Here is a 17,057-nt window from a genome sequence, read left to right on the forward strand (position 1 = left end):
CTGCCATCACAGTTAGTTGTAGAACATATTTCAGTGTCTGACATGGGTTACCATCCCCAAATTTTAGGTTTTTAACTTGTAGCTGCTCTAAGATATTGGAGACTAAGAGAGATACTGATTTAATAATTCAACAATCGTATTCATTTGTTAAATCCTATCTTCTCTGTATAACTCCACCATCACCTTTGATCTTTCTGTCGCTCTCTTTAGGGGTGTTTGAGCTATGGCCATTTTAAGTTTTTCATGTTGGGTGGGTCTGTCAATAATTGTAGGGAGATGAAACTGTGTGATGATCTGGAGAGGCTGGGCCCTCTAGGTTTCAGGGTTGTCTGCAATGGTTTTTTTTTTTTTTTTTTTTTTATTAATTAAAAAAAGAATTAACAAAACAATTAGAAATCATTCCAATCTACATGTACAATCAGTAATTCTTAATAACATCACATAGTTGCACACTCATCATTTCTTAGTACATTTGCATCGATTTAGAAAAAGAAATAAAAAGACAACAGAACAAGAATTAAAACAATAATAGAAAGAAAAAAAACAAAAAAAACAAAAAACAAAAAACCTATACCTCACATGCAGCTTCATTCAGTGTTTTAACATAATTGCATTACAATTGGGTAGTATTGTGCTGTCCATTTCTGAGTTTTTATATCCAGTCCCGTTGTACAGTCTGTATCCCTTCATCTCCAATTATCCCTTCTCTCTTTTTTTTTTTTTTTTAATTAACGGAAAAAAAGAAATTAACCCAACATTTAGAGATCATACCATTCTACACATGCAATCATTAATTCTTAACATCATCACATAGATGCATGATCATCATTTCTTAGTACATTTGCATTGGTTTAGAAGAACTAGCAACATAACCGAAAAAGATATAGAATGTTAATATAGAGAAAAAAATAAAAGTAATAATAGTAAAATCAAAACAAAACAACACAAAACAAAACAAAAACCTATAGCTCAGATGCAGCTTCATTCAGTGTTTTAACATGATTACTTTACAATTAGGTATTATTGTGCTGTCCATTTTTGAGTTTTTGTATCTAGTCCTGTTGCACAGTCTGTATCCCTTCAGCTTCAATTACCCATTGTCTTACCCTGTTTCTAACTCCTGCTGAACTCTGTTACCAGTGACATATTTCAAGTTTATTCTCGAATGTCCGTTCACATCAGTGGGACCATACAGTATTTGTCCTTTAGTTTTTGGCTGGATTCACTCAGCATAATATTCTCTAGGTCCATCCATGTTATTACATGGTTCATAAGTTTATCTTGTCTTAAAGCTGCATAATATTCCATCGTATGTATATACCACAGTTTGTTTAGCCACTCTTCTGTTGATGGAGATTTTGGCTGTTTCCATCTCTTTGCAATTGTAAATAATGCTGCTATAAACATTGGTGTGCAAATGTCCGTTTGTGTCTTTGCCCTTAAGTCCTTTGAGTAGATACCTAGCAATGGTATTGCTGGGTCGTATGGCAGTTCTATATTCAGCTTTTTGAGGAACCGCCAAACTGCCTTCCACAGTGGTTGCACCCTTTGACATTCCCACCAACAGTGGATAAGTGTGCCTCTTTCTCCGCATCCTCTCCAGCACTTGTCATTTTCTGTTTTGTTGATAATGGCCATTCTGGTGGGTGTGAGATGATATCTCATTGTGGTTTTGATTTGCATTTCTCTAATGGCCAGGGACATTGAGCATCTCTTCATGTGCCTCTTGGCCATCCGTATTTCCTCTTCTGAGAGGTGTCTGTTCAAGTCTTTTTCCCATTTTGTAATTGGGTTGGCTGTCTTTTTGTTGTTGAGATGAACAATCTCTTTATAAATTCTGGATACTAGACCTTTATCTGATATATCATTTCCAAATATTGTCTCCCATTGTGAAGGCTGTCTTTCTACTTTCTTGATGAAGTTCTTTGATGCACAAAAGTGTTTAATTTTGAGGAGTTCCCATTTATTTATTTTCTTCTTCAGTGCTCTTGCTTTAGGTTTAAGGTCCATAAAACCACCTCCAGTTGTAAGATCCATAAGATATCTCCCAACATTTTCCTCTAACTGTTTTATGGTCTTAGACCTAATGTTTAGATCTTTGATCCATTTTGAGTTAACTTTTGTATAGGGTGTGAGAGATGGGTCTTCTTTCATTCTTTTGCATATGGATATCCAGTTCTCTAGGCACCATTTATTGAAGAGACTGCTCTGTCCCAGGTGAGTTGGCTTGACTGCCTTATCAAAGATCAAATGTCCATAGATGAGAGGGTCTATATCTGAGCACTCTATTCGATTCCATTGGTCGATATATCTATCTTTATGCCAATGCCATGCTGTTTTGACCACTGTGGCTTCATAATATGCCTTAAAGTCAGGCAGCGCGAGACCTCCAGCTTCGTTTTTTTTCCTCAAGATGTTTTTAGCAATTCGGGGCACCCTGCCCTTCCAGATAAATTTGCTTATTGGTTTTTCTATTTCTGAAAAATAAGTTGTTGGGATTTTGATTGGTATTGCATTGAATCTGTAAATCAATTTAGGTAGAATTGACATCTTAACTATATTTAGTCTTCCAATCCATGAACACGGTATGCCCTTCCATCTATTTAGGTCTTCTGTGATTTCTTTTAGCAGTTTTTTGTAGTTTTCTTTATATAGGTTTTTTGTCTCGTTAGTTAAATTTATTCCTAGGTATTTTATTCTTTTAGTTGCAATTGTAAATGGGATTCGTTTCTTGATTTCCCCCTCAGCTTGTTCATTACTAGTGTATAGAAATGCTACAGATTTTTGAATGTTGATCTTGTAACCTGCTACTTTGCTGTACTCATTTATTAGCTCTAGTAGTTTTGTTGTGGATTTTTCCGGGTTTTCGACGTATAGTATCATATCGTCTGCAAACAGTGATAGTTTTACTTCTTCCTTTCCAATTTTGATGCCTTGTATTTCTTTTTCTTGTCTAATTGCTCTGGCTAGAACCTCCAACACAATGTTGAATAATAGTGGTGATAGTGGACATCCTTGTCTTGTTCCTGATCTTAGGGGGAAAGTTTTCAATTTTTCCCCATTGAGGATGATATTAGCTGTGGGTTTTTCATATATTCCCTCTATCATTTTAAGGAAGTTCCCTTGTATTCCTATCTTTTGAAGTGTTTTCAACAGGAAAGGATGTTGAATCTTGTCAAATGCCTTCTCTGCATCAATTGAGATGATCATGTGATTTTTCTGCTTTGATTTGTTGATATGGTGTATTACATTAATTGATTTTCTTATGTTGAACCATCCTTGCATACCTGGGATGAATCCTACTTGGTCATGATGTATAATTCTTTTAATGTGTTGTTGGATACGATTTGCTAGAATTTTATTGAGGATTTTTGCATCTGTATTCATTAGAGAGATTGGTCTGTAGTTTTCTTTTTTTGTAATATCTTTGGCTGGTTTTGGTATGAGGGTGATGTTGGCTTCATAGAATGAATTAGGTAGTTTTCCCTCCACTTCGATTTTTTTGAAGAGTTTGAAGAGAATTGGTACTAATTCTTTCTGGAACGTTTGGTAGAATTCACATGTGAAGCCATCTGGTCCTGGACTTTTCTTTTTAGGAAGCTTTTGAATGACTGCTTCAATTTCTTTACTTGTGATTGGTTTGTTGAGGTCATCTATGTCTTCTTGAGTCAAAGTTGGTTGTTCATGTCTTTCCAGGAACCCGTCCATTTCCTCTAAATTGTTGTATTTATTAGCGTAAAGTTGTTCATAGTATCCTGTGATTACCTCCTTTATTTCTGTGAGGTCAGTAGTTATGTCTCCTCTTCCATTTCTGATCTTATTTATTTGCATCCTCTCTCTTCTTCTTTTTGTCAATCTTGCTAAGGGCCCATCAATCTTATTGATTTTCTCATAGAACCAACTTCTGGCCTTATTGATATTCTCTATTGTTTTCATGTTTTCAATTTCATTTATTTGTGCTCTAATCTTTGTTATTTCTTTCCTTTTGCTTGCTTTGGGGTTAGCTTGCTGTTCTTTCTCCAGTTCTTCCAAATGGATAGTTAATTCCTGAATTTTTGCCTTTTCTTCTTTTCTGATATAGGCATTTAGAGCAATAAATTTCCCTCTTAGCACTGCCTTTGCTGCGTCCCATAAGTTTTGATATGTTGTGTTTTCATTTTCATTCGCCTCGAGGTATTTGCTAATTTCCCTTGCAATTTCTTCTTTGACCCAGTCGTTGTTTAGGAGTGTGTTGTTGAGCCTCCACGTATTTGTGAATTTTCTGGCACTCTGCCTATTATTGATTTCCAACATCATTCCTTTATGGTCCGAGAAAGTGTTGTGTAAGATTTCAATCTTTTTAAATTTGTTAAGACTTGCTTTGTGACCCAGCATATGGTCTATCTTTGAGAAGGATCCATGAGCACTTGAGAAAAAGGTGTATCCTGCTGTTGTGGGATGTAATGTCCTATAAATGTCTATTAAGTCTAGTTCATTTATAGTAATATTCAGATTCTCTATTTCTTTGTTGATCCTCTGTCTAGATGTTCTGTCCCTTGATGAGAGTGGTGAGTTGAAGTCTCCAACTATTATGGTATATGAGTCTATTTCCCTTTTCAGTGTTAGCAGTATATTCCTCACGTATTTTGGGGCATTCTGATTCGGTGCGTAAATATTTATGATTGTTATGTCTTCTTGTTTAATTGTTCCTTTTATTAGTATATAGTGTCCTTCTTTGTCTCTTTTAACTGTTTTACATTTGAAGTCTAATTTGTTGGATATTAGTATAGCCACTCCTGCTCTTTTCTGGTTGTTATTTGCATGAAATATCTTTTCCCAACCTTTCACTTTCAACCTATGTTTATCTTTGGGTCTAAGATGTGTTTCCTGTAGACAGCATATAGAAGGATCCTGTTTTTTAATCCATTCTGCCAATCTATGTCTTTTGATTGGGGAATTCAGTCCATTGACATTTAGTGTTATTACTGTTTGGATAATATTTTCCTCTACCATTTTGCCTTTTGTATTATATATATCATATCTGATTTTCCTTCTTTCTACACTCTTTTCCATATCTCTCTCTTCTGTCTTTTTGTATCTGACTCTAGTGCTCCCTTTAGTATTTCTTGCAGAGCTGGTCTCTTGGTCACAAATTCTTTCAGTGACTTTTTGTCTGAGAATGTTTTAATTTCTCCCTCATTTTTGAAGGACAATTTTGCTGGATATAGGAGTCTTGGTTGGCAGTTTTTCTCTTTTAGTATTTTAAATATATCATCCCACTGTCTTCTAGCTTCCATGGTTTCTGCTGAGAAATCTATACAAAGTCTTATTGGGTTTCCCTTGTATGTAATGGATTGTTTTTCTCTTGCTGCTTTCAAGATCTTCTCTTTCTCTTTGACCTCTGACATTCTAACTAGTAAGTGTCTTGGAGAACGCCTATTTGGGTCTAATCTCTTTGGGGTGCGCTGCACTTCTTGGATCTGTAATTTTAGGTCTTTCATAAGAGTTGGGAAATTTTCAGTGATAATTTCTTCCATTAGTTTTTCTCCTCCTTTTCCCTTCTCTTCTCCTTCTGGGACACACACAACACGTATATTTGTGCGGTTCATATTGTCCTTGAGTTCCCTGATACCCTGTTCAAATTTTTCCATTCTTTTCCGGATAGTTTCTGTTTCTTTTTGGAATTCAGATGTTCCATCCTCCAAATCACTAATTCTATCTTCTGTCTCTTTAAATCTATCATTGTAGCTATCCATTATTTTTTCTATGTTTGCTACTTTATCCTTCACTTCCATAAGTTCTGCGATTTGTTTTTTCAGTTTTTCTATTTCTTCTTTATGTTCAGCCCATGTCCTCTTCATGTCCTCCCTCAATTTATCGATTTCATTTTTGAAGAGGTTTTCCATTTCTGTTCGTATATTCAGCATTAGTTGTCTCAGCTCTTGTGTCTCATTTGAGCTATTGGTTTGTTCCTTTGACTGAGCCATATTCTCAATCTTTTGAGCGTGGACAGTTATCTTCTGCTGCTGGCGTCTGGGCATTTATTCAGATTTCTCTTGGTGTTGGACCCAGCAAGGTTGTAATATTTTTCTGTGAAATCTCTGGGTTCTGTTTTTCTTATCCTGCCCAGTAGGTGGCGCTCGTGGCACCCGTTTGTCTGCGGGTCCCACCAGTAAAAGGTGCTGTGGGACCTTAAACTTTGGAAAACTCTCGCCGTCCTGGGGGTTCGCTAGCCGAAACGGCTTGAGCCGGCCCGGGGTCCGAACGCAGGGAGGGTTGCTGGTCGCCGCAGCCAGGGAAAGAGCCCGTCCGAATTTCCTAGTCGGCCCTGGGCAACAAGCGTGGCGGGAGGGCGCCAGCGGCAGCGGCCCGCCCGAGAGAGTGCACGTTCCCCGGGAGTCACGGGTTTGGAAGGGGCCTCCCCCACCCGTCACCGTTCTCCGCGGCCTGGGGGTTTCCGATCCAATTCTCTCAGTTGGTCCGGGGGCTGCGCGTGGTGTGGGCGCCAGCCATCTTTGTTTCAGGGGACCGCCTCTCCAATTCTCCCAGCCGGCCCAGGAAGGGGGAAGGGAGTAACTCCGGCCGCTTGCCACCCCGCCCGGTAAGGCCCGCGCGCCTCGGCGATCTCACCCGAGCTGCTTCTCTCAGCCAGCCAGCCGTTCCAGGATGGGGTACGCTGTCTTTTTTATCTCTGTTGTGGCTTTGGGCGCTTTCTGTATCGTTTCTACTCCCCTAGTAGGTGTCCTGGAGAAGAAACTAAGATCCGCGCGTCTTACTAAGCCGCCATCTTCCAGGAAGTCCTGTCTGCAATGGTTTTGATGGGGTTTGGCAGGTTATGAAAGTTATCAAAGTCTAACTGAAGCTTGTGTAAGAGCAACCTCCAGAGTAGCCTCTTGACTCTATTTGAACTCTCTATGCCACTGACACTTATGTAGCTACACTTCTTTTCCCCCTTTTGGTCAGGATGGGATTGTTGATTCCATGGTGCCAGGGCTTTATTCATCCCTGGGAGTCATCTCCCACGTCACCAGGGAGACTTTCACCCCTGGATGTCATATCTTATGTAGAGGGAAGGGCAATGATTTCACTTGCAGAGTTGGGCTTAGAGAGAGTGAGGCCCCATTTGAACAACAAAAGAGGTCCTCCAGAAGTAACTCTTAGGCATACATATAGGTAGTCTAAGCTTCTCTACTACCTACTTAAACTTCACAAGAATAAGCCTCAGGATCAAGGGCGTAGCCTATTGATTTGGGTGTCCCTAAATTTTGACGCAGTATCAGGGGATTCCTTGATCGTAAAGTTTAATAATTCCACATTTTTCCTCCTGTCCCTCAGGGACTTTGCCAATACTTTTTGGCAAATATCTGTCAATATATTTTTGCAAACATCTATCAATAGTTTTTGGCAAATATTTGCCAATATCTACTTAATATACTCTTGGATATTTCCAGGCATTACGTTAATCTATACAGGATTAAAGGACCTCTTTCTTATTCTGAACTCCCTGTGTTTCAGTTGTTCAAATGAGCATACAGATAGGTTGAGTTAGATTATGTACTGTAGAAAATTTCAGTTCCAGACCAAATAAACCTTTCTTCCTTTTGTATCAAAGAGTACGTGTGGTTCTAAAATATAGACAATATCTTCCTTACCCTGTGTAATGGTTTTTTTTTTTTTAAGCCTGCTTTTCTAAGAGAAAGTAGTATGTACGTGTAAATTGAGTGTGTTTATTAGCTATTATATCTTTCCTTTGCAAGTTTGAATTCTTAGATGAGGTGGCAGTTTCCTCCTTTGTTTCTGTCATTTTCAGGTGGCAAATCATTTTTCGTTGTTAGAAATTAAGGCCAAGTGGCACTTTTCTCTTTGTTTATTTCTCTTTTTAGATGTGAATTTAAAATAGAGTTATTGAAACAGCAACTTGAATTAGACATTTGGCTTTATAAATGTTGTAGTATGCTCACTTTGATTTTAGTTCTTTTAACATTTTAAAACCTTTCCTTCTCTTCCAGTGGAAAACAATCCTCGAACAGGAAACCTTGGTGCACTAATTAAGGTCTTCCTTTCCAGAACCAAAGAACTAAAACTTTCAGCAGAATGTCAGAAGTAAGCTGGCTCATTAAATCATGTTATGTTTTTGTTTAGCAACATGACTATTATTTTTCATTTATTGGTGGAAATAGATTATTGTCTTGAAAACATTAATGAAGGAGTTATTCCCATTGTTAATTGAAAAAGTAGAAGAATGAGGTTTTAGTTTTGTATCCAAGTTATGGAGTGAATTTATAAATTCTGGGAACCTCTTTGATTTCAGCATTTTGACAATATTTGGAAATATATTCTTTAAGAAGATTGTTAGTGATTTCATTAGTATTAATAAAAGACTAAAATTTCCCCCCATTATTAGTATTGGTCATATGCAGTTTAAATAGTGAGTTAGCCTGAGTATTATTGCATTTCACAGCTATGGCTTTTATTTCTTTCATATTAGAATTTTTGGCAGGTTATCCTTTTAATGTACTGAAGTATTTTTAAGGCCATATTTTGAATGGCAGTCTCTTAAAAGATTGTTGGCCTGCCTTCCAAGCAAATTATATTGAATCAAATTAAGGTATTAATACAAAAAGCTAGTGGTGAGGCATCTGCTGGTGATGCCCTGTTTAAAATTTTGCTGTGAATTTGCGTGTACCCTCTGTATCAGCTAGGGTTCTCTAGAAAAACAGAATCAGCAGGAGATATCTGTAGATATAAAATTTATAAAAGTGTCTCATGTAACTGGGAATGTAGAATCGAGGTCTGTAGGGCAGCCCATGCGCTGGCACCTCTGATGAAGGTCCTCAAAGAACTCTCAGGAGAGGCTGGCTGGCTGAAGTAGGAAGAGTGACTATCTCTTCTGAGTCCTCCTTAAAAACCTTCTGGTGATTAGATTAAGCGTCACTCTTTGCAGAAGATACTCCCCTTAGCTGACTGCAAATGCTATCAGTTGTGGATGCTGCCAGCGTGGTCATGATTTAAGTCCATGAGATGTTCCTCATAGTGACAGACAGGACAGTGCTTGCCCAACTAAACAGTCGGGCACCACCACCTGGTCAAGTTGACATATGAACCTGACTGTGACACTCTCTCTGTTACCATATATACATATATTTTTTCCTAGGTTTCTTTCCTTGAATCACCAATATATGGGACAGCTTTAAATTTAAGAACAAAGAGCAGTCATGCCTAGGAATGTCAGTAAAGATTATTATTATTAAGGTGACTCACTACGTAAAGCACACAGAATGAGATACAAAGTATAATGTAATAAGGCCACTGGTCCGGTGTAATAAATCATAAACAATGAAAAGATATGGGCATTGTTCTAATATTGCAAATAGGATGTTCAAAATGATTTACAAATCATAAAGAAATTATGGCCTAGAAATAAACTGCTTTTGCTCATGATTAAGCATTGATTCTTGTGTGATATTCATCTTTCCTTTCTAGCCACCTCTTCATTTGGCAGACACACAATGCTTTGTTTATTATTTGCTGCTTGCTGAAAGTGTTCATCTGTAAGATGTCAGAGGAGGAATTGCAGCTTCATTTTACTTATGAAGAGAAATCTCCTGGCAGTTATAGTAAGTATTGCCTGTGAAGATGTTCTGGGTATAGCTTATGTAACATAAAAAAGATATCATTTGAACAATAAAAGTATAATTTTGAAAATTCTGTTTCTCATAATTTTAATTTTTAAATGTCCGGACTTTTCCTCTTTACTTTTCTGTATTAATTTAAATGGACCAAGACTCTCAGTTTTATATTATGAAAGCTAATAAAATGGAAGCTTTTATTTATTTATTTTTACCTCTATGCGTGTGGAAGAAGGAAGTAAAATAATAAAAATAAAACTCAAATATTTATTCCTTTCAGAAAATAGTAATATGACTTTAAATATAATTACCAGGACAATGAATGCTTTATTAAGGAAAATAATCAGAAGTGCAGATTTCATAAAATTTTAAATGTTAAAAGATATTTTCATTGGATATAACAGTAGTCTCTGAGGGTGGGTGTCTTAGGGACTATGGAACTTAATCAGAAATAACTTTTTTTTTGGGTTCATGGTCCGGGAATCGAACCCAGGTCTCCTGCCAGAAATAACATTTTAAAGGACAGTTTTATGATGCTGAAGTGTATTGTCTTTTTCTAACGATACAGAGAGACATTACTGTTTTTTCTCCTTATATCATTGAGATATTTCTGGGTAATGTTTAAGGGAGTGTATAGTTTTCAAGATCAAATGCTGGTGTTTCATTTCTTAGCACGGAGAAAGAAAATTACGTTTAGATGCTTAAAACTTACAACCTGGAAAGTAAAAGGGCAAGAATAGAATTATTAGTAAATATCTCAAATTCACCACTTTTAATATTTTACTAATTAACGTAGTCATTTGTGTTCTTTTTCTCTTGAGTTTATATATATTCACTTCAGTTACTTTCTCAAATGGAACATCTTCATAGCCCAGTTGCAAACCATGACCCCAAAGACTTTTTTTCCTAGTCATACTAACTTCTCTCTTCGTGAGGGCAAAGGCGGTGTTCCTTCTGAGTTTTCCTGTGTTGCTATCAAAATATACCTCCACCCTTATTAGGTTTACCTGCCCACCTAGAGCTAACAGGATTACATATCTGATTGAAAGTTAGAAGTTACCATTTCTTTTAGGGGTTGAAGTAGGGAAGGAGAGAACTTCTGAAATGATTATGCTTTTCATTGTGTCCTAAATACTAGGTGGGTTTCATGTGAGTCTGTAGTTACACATACTATCACACATGCAGGATTACTTCTTTCTCCACTATGATTGCTGATACCCCTGTTTTTTTGTCATTCTTTTTTTTAAATTTATTTGTTTATTAATTAAGAAAATTTTAACAAACGAACTAAAACATTAACATATATAATCAGTAATTCACAGTATCATCACTTAGTTGCATATTCATCATTTCTTAGAACATTTGCATCAATTCACAAAAAGAAATAAAAAGACAGGAATAAAATGAAAACAGAAAAAAAAGATTATGCATACCATACCCCTTACCCCTCTCTTTCATTGATCACTAGCATTTCAAACTAAATTTATTTTAACATTTGTTCCCCCTATTATTTATTTTTATTCTATATGTTCTACTTGTCTGTTGATATGGTAGATAAAAGGAGCATCAGACACAAGGATTTCACAATCACACAGTCACGTTGTGAAAGCTATATCATTATTCAGTCATCATCAAGAAACATGGCTACTGGAACACAGCTCTACATTTTCAGGCAGTTCCCTCCAGCCTCTCCATTACATCTTGAATAACAAGGTGATATCTACTTAATGCGTAAGAATAACTTCTAGGATAACCTCTTGACTCTGTTTGGAATCTCTCAGCCATTGATACTTTGTCTCATTTCACTCTTCCCCCTTTTGGTCGAGAAGATTTTCTCAATCCCTTGATGCTGGATACCCCTGTTTTTAAAGATCAAAATCAAATGTTGACAAGGGGGAACAAGCACACAAAGGACTTCTTTTCTACCCAGGTCAGCATTATAACAAGCTGATTTTTAAGCATATCCATGTCCATTGTGTAGTATTTAATAAATTCTAGATTTTAAAAACAATATTATCAGGAAATAGAAAAGATTCTGTGGAAGGTTAATCTTTTATGAACTCAAGCATTTTTTAAAACCATTTTTGGATGGATGGCAAATCTTACAGAAATTCTAGTTATTATCATTTAAATATATTAGAGAATTACATTTCAAACAATTGAAAAGCCAGGGTGCAACAAAACAGTAGTTTACTTCCAGTTCAGGTTGATAGAGTAATGACATGTATTTATATTTCCACCCTTCTGAGATTCCATTTACGTGACAGTAAAGGACTTTCCTATACATGTCATTGAAAAACTCATTCTAATTTGTTTATTTTCGGGGGCCACTTATGCTCTCTTTAAAGATCATGAAATAGTTTTGGATAAGTGGAATATAAATTTCTGTTTTACTGTAATCCTTTTATCCATCTTCATCCTCACATGTGTTTCCAAATGAGAGAAGACATCCTTGTTGCTTCACACTTGGAAAATATGATTTTCAGCATTTGACATCTATTTTTTTATGGCCAGCTACATTGATTGTCATTTTATATCTCTTTCCATTTCTGTAAAGTCAGAGATCTCATTAAGTGCTCTGCATTTTGAGAAAACTGAAAGGTAGCCAAAAACATTCATTATCGCAGGAATAACTCAATATCGCAGGAAAATAAATAACATCTCTTTTTAGCAGTGCTTTTTGTACAAGGTGTACAGGATATTTAGCAGGTAAGATCTTTTCATTTTCCTTGGTAAAAATTTTATAGACTGAATGGAATTTGCCCAAATTTATATCTGTACAATCCCCCAAATATGCAGATAGATGAGAAAGTCTAGTTTGTCTTCGTATAAGATATCAACAATCTTTTGCTTTATTTTTTCTGCTTAATTTATTTTGAAAATCTTACTTTTTCCTCTAATAATGCTGGGTAAATATAGGCTAGGTTTATTTATATTTATTTCAGTTCCTTCTTTGAGAGTCTGATGAATTAAAATTACCAAAATTAAACTTATTTTTAAGTGCTCTGCTCTGAAATTTCCTTCTAAACAAATGATCTAGTTGGCCAGTTGTAGGGAAGCTAAGTCATGTTTTGCATTTCTTTTAAAGCTGTTATCCTTTATTTCATAGCTAAAATGTGATAAATTTAACTATTAAATTCAATTATTATTATTGAATTATGTAAATATATTAACACTCCTTTCTCTGCTGAGGCTCATCATGACCAGAGAGGAAGGGGTAGGTTAGGGCCTTATAGTTGGAGAACCCTAGAGATAGAGGTGGGATTTCAGTGACTTTCTTTGTTCACCGTAGCATCATCATATTAGTTTATGTTTATTGTTTTAGATTATTTGTAAATTGTAGATTTAAGTGAAGGACTTTCAGTGTGTGTTGATGTCTCATCCTGATGAATAATCTAATATGTGCTACTTTACATCTCCTTCACCTAATGTGGCTTGTAGTGTTCACTTACCAGGGATTTACATTTAGGGTGTTCGGTGAAGCATGGGTTGGTTGACTAGATTTTTTCCCAACCTTGTAAACAGATCTTTAAAAATAATTCTGTGAGTTTATTTTTCTTTTTTCTTTCTTTTTGTCTTGAAAGCCCAAAGTCATATTTGAGTTCAGATCTTGGGAATGCAATCTTGGGTTTGGATTAGTGAACTACGTTTCTGAGTTTGGATTTCATCAACTATAAAATGATGATGCAAATCATACAAACTCCTTAAAAAAAAATTTGTGTGAGGATTAATGTGAGATGCTCAGTACAATGCCCGCCAAAGTGTAAAGTACTCAGAAAATATTAGCTATTAATGTTGTCTCACAGACACTAAGATTTAAATTATTAAAGTGTTTGACTGGAGCTATAGAGGCAATTTAAAACTCTAAGAGATAAAAATTTTGGATTGTAGAACTTCACAACGTAGTAAACACTCTTAATCTCTGAGCAAAGAGATGTCATTTGCTCAAATAAACTCAATTTACTATGTAATTGATGTGCAAGTTTCAGAGACTTTAACAAAAAGATTCTCTTTTCTGTGAGTTTCCTGCAAGTGTGCCACTGTAATTTTTGGTAGATGATCTGTATTTGTTTCTGTTGGAACCAAGAAAGATATTTGACATCATATGAAAGCCAATGTATGTTGTAAATGTTGCTTAGAAAATATTGCACTATGAGTGGCTTGCTTAATCTGAAATCTGCTAAGCAGTCAAGTCTTGTCACTGTTCACTTAATATACAGTTAATGACTTCTAGATTAGACAAAAAACCGGAATATAGTATTGTACAGAAATATTATTTTAGTGCATTCAGAGATTTTAACTGGAAATTGCTTATTTTTGTGTTTTATTAGAACTTTTGCCTTGAAATGTTACACTTCATTTGTGTGAAATATAGTTAATAATATCATGATCAGCATTACAATAAATTGATAATAAAGCTGTGAATGTACTCCTTAATTGACCCAGCTGTGAACTTGGGTGAGATGATGATTTAGCTGGCTCTTGGAACACCAAAGGCAGAATCCTTGTCACCATTTTAAGATTTAAAGCTTCAATGTGTTTTGACTCCCTGGAAGAAAATATGCAATCAAGCACCATCTGTGGGTACTGAATGCTTGTCCCTTCACCTTATGTAAAAAACAAATTGCATTGGCTGTTTGGCTGCTTGTAAACATGGTTAAGCTGTTAAACTGGCCAACTCATATGGTCTGGAATGTTCTTCAGGGAATCAATGAAAGATTTAAATTTTCCTACTTGGGTTTTCGTCACTGCATTCGATAGGATGAGCCAAGGAGTGACTTTTTTTTGGTTTTTCGGGTACATGGTCTGGGAATCAAACCCAGGTCTTCCATATGAAAGGTGCAAGCATTCTACCACTGAACCACGTGTGCATCCCAAGGAGTGACATTTTGATTCAGCAAAAATGTATTGAGTATGTACTACATGCCAACAAATCAACTTTTTGGAGAAGGTTAACTCACTTGGGTTATGTTGGACAGACTTCGTGATGGGAGGGTTTTACTTAGAATCCTGTTTTTCTTTTCCTTATTCTGTACCTTTAGAGACAAATGTTAGTATTATCTTATTTTGCTTTCTTTACTAGTTGAGCCAAGCCTATCACTTTTTCAAAAACATTTTTTATTGTGAAATATTTATACAAAAAGCAATAAATTTCAAAGTACATTTTAGCGATTATAGAATGTTTTTCAGAGTTTGGTATGGATTACAGTTCCACAATTTCAGGTTTTTTCCTCTAGCTGCTCCAAGACATTGGAGACTAATAAGAAATATCTATATGGTGAGTCAGTAATCAAACTCATTTCTTAAATCTTATCTTTTCTAACTCCTTCTTCTCTTTCATCCTTCTCCTAGTCTTTAGGGATATTTGGGCTATGCTCATTCTAACTTTTTTCATGTTGAAAAGAGGTGTTGATGGTATGGAATAGAGGGATGGAACTGGCTGATATTCTTGGAGAGGCTGGTCCCTCTGGGTTTCAGGATTTATCTGACCTAGGAACTATCTGAAGGTTTTAGGTTTCTGAAGAGTAAACTTAGTGCATGAAACATTAGTAGGATCTCAGATAGAGCCCTAGATGTTCTTTAGGGTTAACAGGAATGATGTTGGTTGGGGGTTGGCAAACCTTGGCAGTTAGCAATAGCTAGTTGAAGCTTGCATAAGAGTAACCTCCAGAGTAGCCTCTCAACTCTGTTTGAACTTTCTTAGTCACTCATAATTTATTTTGTTACATTTCTTTTCCTGCTTTTGGTAAGGAAGGTTTTCTCAATCCCAGCATGCCAAGGTCACGCTGATCCCCTGTGGCCATGTCCTATGTTGCCAGGGAGATTTTCACCTCTGGAGGTCATGTCCCATGTAGGGGGGATGGTAATCATTTTATTTGTAGAGTTGGCCTTAGAGAAAAAGAGGCCATATCTGAGCAACAAAAGAGGTTCTCTGGAAGTAACTTTTAGACACTTAAAATTTTTTTGTTTAATTGTATACTATAACATGTATATAAGCAAAGAAAGAAAAAAGCAATAGTTTTCAAAGCTCTCTTCAACAAGTAATTATAGGACAGATCCCAGAGTTTGTCATGGGCTACCATACCATCATCTCAGATTTTTCCTTCTAACTGCTCCAGAACATTTTTTTATATCATCACAATCAACTTTTTTTCTTTTTTTTGTGAAAAATAGCATATACACAAGAAGCAGTAAATTTCAAAGCACAGCACCACAATTAGTTGTAGAACAGATTTCAGAGTTTGGTATGGGTTACAATTTCACACTTTTAGGTTTTAACTTCTAGTTACTCTAAGATACTAGAGACTAAAAGAAATATCAATTTAATGATTCAGCACTTATACTTGTTTGTTACCTTACCTTCTCTGTGTAACCATCACCCTTGATCTTTCTCCTCTTTAGGGATATTTGGATTATGGCCACTCTAACTTTTTCATGTTGGAAGGGTCTGTCGATAATGTGGGGGAGGAAGATGGAGCTGATGTTCTGGAGAGACTGACCCCTCTAGGTTTCAGGACTTATCTGGTCCAGGGATGCATCTGGAAGTTGCAGGTTTCTGGAAAGTTACACTAGTGCATGGAACCTTTGTAGAATCTTATATATTGCCATAGGTATTCTTTAGGATTGTCTGGAATGGTTTTGGTTGAGGTTTGGCAAGTTATAGGAGGTAGCAATGTCTTACTGAAGTTTGTGTAAGAGTGATCTCCAGAGTGGCCTTTTGAGTCTTATTTGAACTCTCTCACCCACTGATACTTTATTTGTCATACTTCTTTTCATTTGTTGATCCCATGGTACCAGGGCTGGACTCATCCCTGAGAGTAATCTCCCACCTCTTAAGCACTTTTTGGAATGAGATTGAATGTGGTCGTTTTACTTGATTCTTGCATGTGTTCTTCTTAGCATTGAATGCTGTGCTCAATGTGATTTAATCCTCTAGTTAAGCCTGTGTTCACCTATCAGAGGGTTACCATGCCAGTTCTATTTGTGGCAAGGCAGGAAGGAATTTCTTCATAATTTCTAAATACCATGTGACCAATTGTGGTTTTGAGAAAAAAAAATTGCTAAACTTTTTTTTCAATGCTTTGAAAAGAACTGCTGGATTTGTACCTAGGCATCTGGGTTCAATTCAGCAAACGTGTTGAGTATATACTATGTGCCAAGTTCTTTGTTAGTCATTATTCTCAAGAAGTACATAGTCCACTAGAGGTCTGTCTATTTGTATGGAGAAAACTATTTTGTAATGTAACAAATACAGGCAATGAAAGACATATGCACAAGGCATAGATGCTTTATAGATTATTTTTTCTTCAGCATGAGGGAAAAGAGTTAAGTTTTATAGACGATATGAAGACTGAAGATCATTCAGATGGATGGAGAGGGGCTTTTTTTTTTTCTTTTTTCCTTTTTTTTTTTTTTGTGCATGGTCTGGGAAGGAGATGTGCTTTTTAA

General features: G+C 36.2%; 1 protein-coding gene across 5 annotated transcripts in view; it reads left to right on the top strand.

Moving 5' to 3' along the window:
• DYM (dymeclin) overlaps positions 1-17,057 on the top strand; it is a 603,069-nt gene that overhangs the window by 162,507 nt on the left and 423,505 nt on the right. For all 5 annotated transcript variants that reach the window (XM_077135504.1, XM_077135505.1, XM_077135503.1 and 2 more), the window contains 2 exons: positions 7,989-8,082; positions 9,463-9,596. In XM_077135504.1, coding sequence (XP_076991619.1) covers positions 7,989-8,082; positions 9,463-9,596 — 228 coding nt within the window. The remainder of the gene's footprint in view (positions 1-7,988; positions 8,083-9,462; positions 9,597-17,057) is intronic.

This window comes from Tamandua tetradactyla, chromosome 18 (assembly GCF_023851605.1).
Source record: "Tamandua tetradactyla isolate mTamTet1 chromosome 18, mTamTet1.pri, whole genome shotgun sequence".
Taxonomy (NCBI): domain Eukaryota; kingdom Metazoa; phylum Chordata; class Mammalia; order Pilosa; family Myrmecophagidae; genus Tamandua; species Tamandua tetradactyla.